The sequence below is a fragment of the Dreissena polymorpha genome, chromosome 11, assembly GCF_020536995.1.
Source record: "Dreissena polymorpha isolate Duluth1 chromosome 11, UMN_Dpol_1.0, whole genome shotgun sequence".
Lineage (NCBI taxonomy): Eukaryota > Metazoa > Mollusca > Bivalvia > Myida > Dreissenidae > Dreissena > Dreissena polymorpha.
This window is the reverse complement of record NC_068365.1, coordinates 79,982,479-79,985,375: the sequence shown is the minus strand read 5'-3', so window position 1 is coordinate 79,985,375 and position 2,897 is coordinate 79,982,479. Positions and strand designations below refer to the sequence as shown.

The following is a 2,897-nucleotide window of genomic DNA, read 5'->3' as shown; positions in this document are numbered from 1 at the left end:
GTACCGGCCGTTTGTTCACAAGCTGTGAAGAATTAATCAAGATGGTAATAAAACGAATAATGTATGAATGGGGGAAAGAATTATTATTGAAGGATAAAAAAGACAAACATTTAATAACAAAGATCAAGCAAGAATATACTAGAAAACATTGAACAAATTGTTGTTGCAAAAAAGGACACGCATTTAATGATAAAACAGGCATATATTTACATTTATTTACAAAGATCTCAAACAAGCATTTTAAAAAAGCAACAAACAATTTGTTGTTGAAAAAAGACACGCATTTATTAACGATAAACAGGCATATATTTACGTTTATTTACAAAGATCAAATCATTCCCTAAAATCACACAATTAAAGCCGAATGCTATAGCCGATGGCCTTCAGGAACTTACGGATGGTCTTCTCACCAGTTTGTATTGTTGACACAAAGTCAACAGCGTTGTCTGGTGAGCCGTCCTGGTTTTCCTTTTCTGTCTGGATGGCGACTGGCCTCTCGCATGTCGCATTACATCAGCCTCCACCATCGCCGCATCGCCTTTTATACACTTGATGGCTGTAAAAGAAAAAAACATAAAACTTATACGAGAGAAAAAATTATATAAAAATAGTTAACATATTAATGTAAATGTTATTTGTAACAAATCAAAGGTTTATATAAAAACGGTGTTTAGAAGATAATTAGTTGAATATATTGATTTGCATTTCTTTTCTTTTTCATTTCTGTCATATAACCAATATTAAAATATGGTCAAACCTGTAAGTTCCATTTACGTAAGTCGAGTCGAAGTACTCGAACAAGCTCTCAAGCCCGTCTGGGATGGACTCCTGTAGCACCTGCATCCCCTCCTTGACGTCCGCCACGGGAAGGAATGCCAGTCCGTCAAGCATGCCGCAGAAGTGTCTGACATTGCTGTCTTCTCTGTACAGCCGTTGAAGCCCCTCACTCTGGATCCGGCGACAGGTCGACTGTGTGAGGTGGTAGAAGCAGCCCTGAACAATATGAAAGATATATGATAATTTACCGATATTCCTTTCAAGTTTAAAATCCTTAAACAAAGAACAGAACTATACATTAGCATAATATGCAAGAATTAATACTCTATTTTTTGTTGATAATAATAGAAATAAATATATAACATTTACATACCTGGACCTGTATATTGGACGAAAGTGTAGCTCTCATGGCGTTGTGAATGGCTATCTCGTAATCTGCCACGAGACGGGACGGTATTGGGCGTACGTCCCTCGATAGGCAAGAATCCAGCACTCTCGTGAAGAATTCCTCATATGTGGACTGTTCCTTCGATGGAAGCAGGGCGTAGACAGCAGTCTGGTAAGTCTCGCCTAAGGGAACGCGAAGGATGAACAGCTGCTGGAACTGCGATGGAGCTGAAACATAAATTAAACATGATAATCACAATAATGGATAGCAAAAAAAAATACATGGGTTATTTTAATGCTAAATTTGTTTGCATAAAAAGGAGCAGGAGCATGGTTCTGATTTAAATGTTTAAAAACATGTTCAACTGTCATACCTGACGAGTGGGTGCCATCGAGGAACCAGGTGTCGGCATTGTCTAGGAGGCGAAGACCATCCTCTGAGGCAAATATTAGAATGCGCGCTGCAGACTCGTTGTCAAAGGTAAGGGTCTTCCGATACTCGTCGGGCAACGGAATTGGGATGTCTGACGCACTCTTGGGCTCTGCTGGGGTGTCCTGTCGCTTTCTCTTCCGAGCCGTCTTTTTCAAGGTCTCAAGCGTTCCAGCAGACACCCTAACCTGAAATGCAAGTACGAAACAATTCGATTGTGCATTATACCATTGAAAATGATTTATTATAGTTATTATAATTATTATAATGATTATTATTATTATTATTATTGATATTATTTTTTATTTTTTTATTTTATTATTATACATATCTAATATATATACATATCTCATATATATATATATATATATATATATATATATATATCTAATATATATATATATATATATATATATATATATATATATATATATATATATATATATATATATATATATATATATACATATCTAATATATATATATATATATATATATATATATATATATATACATATCTAATATATATATATATATATATATTAGATAACAACGCTTACCTGGTTGCTGAGCCAATTTGTCAACGACAATCTGACTTGTGGTTCCACGACTTCCTGACAAACCGGACCAAATCTCTTCTCTGACCTTCAGCGCACTGACCTTGAACATGTCGGCGTCATGGGTGTGCTCTGTCACTGACTTCACTAGCTTAAACATAAATCATACATATCAATGAAACAGGTCAATCGTTTTATTTATAATATCAAGTACTTATTCATTTGTCCGAGCCTTTTAAAAAATGTCAATTGGAATTTTATGCAAAATGAATATTATATAAAAATAATCGCAATACATGGGTTTTGTAGAAAAAGACTCATTTATTTTTAAGTATAAGTACATGGTATAATATATCTTACCTCTAGATCAGTGGTAGCAAGGCATTTCTGTGAACCCCGTTGGTCACACTCCCAACGCTGGCTAACCGCTGACTTTGCTTTCTTCGTGTAGCAGTACCCCTGGTAACACAACTTCTGCCCACCCTTGTTGTTCTTGATGATCTCCATTATTGATATATTCGAGATACCAACGATGTGTATATATATATACATACCAATTAATCGAGCAAATGTAATTTAAAAAAAACTGTACAAAACTTCACATGAGCCGCAAAGGCGCCGATCATGACACAACTTCTCATCATTATCTACATTAAAGGACCTTTTATATAATTAAATGAAGGTGCGAATATCTATTTCCAAACTGTTTTGTGCTGAGTAAAGAAGTGTACCGGCCGTTTGTTAACA

General features: G+C 35.3%; 1 protein-coding gene across 1 annotated transcript; it reads right to left on the bottom strand.

Annotated features, from left to right (window-relative positions):
* Positions 1-285: 285 nt before the first annotated feature.
* On the bottom strand, positions 286-2,657 carry LOC127849971 (uncharacterized). Its single transcript, XM_052382709.1, has 6 exons — positions 2,511-2,657; positions 2,239-2,301; positions 1,539-1,782; positions 1,151-1,392; positions 758-993; positions 286-556 (listed from the first exon to the last, which is right to left on the bottom strand). The coding sequence occupies exons 1-6, from the start codon at positions 2,655-2,657 to the stop codon at positions 514-516; spliced, it is 975 nt and encodes a 324-aa protein (XP_052238669.1). The 3' UTR covers positions 286-513.
* Positions 2,658-2,897: the final 240 nt, after the last annotated feature.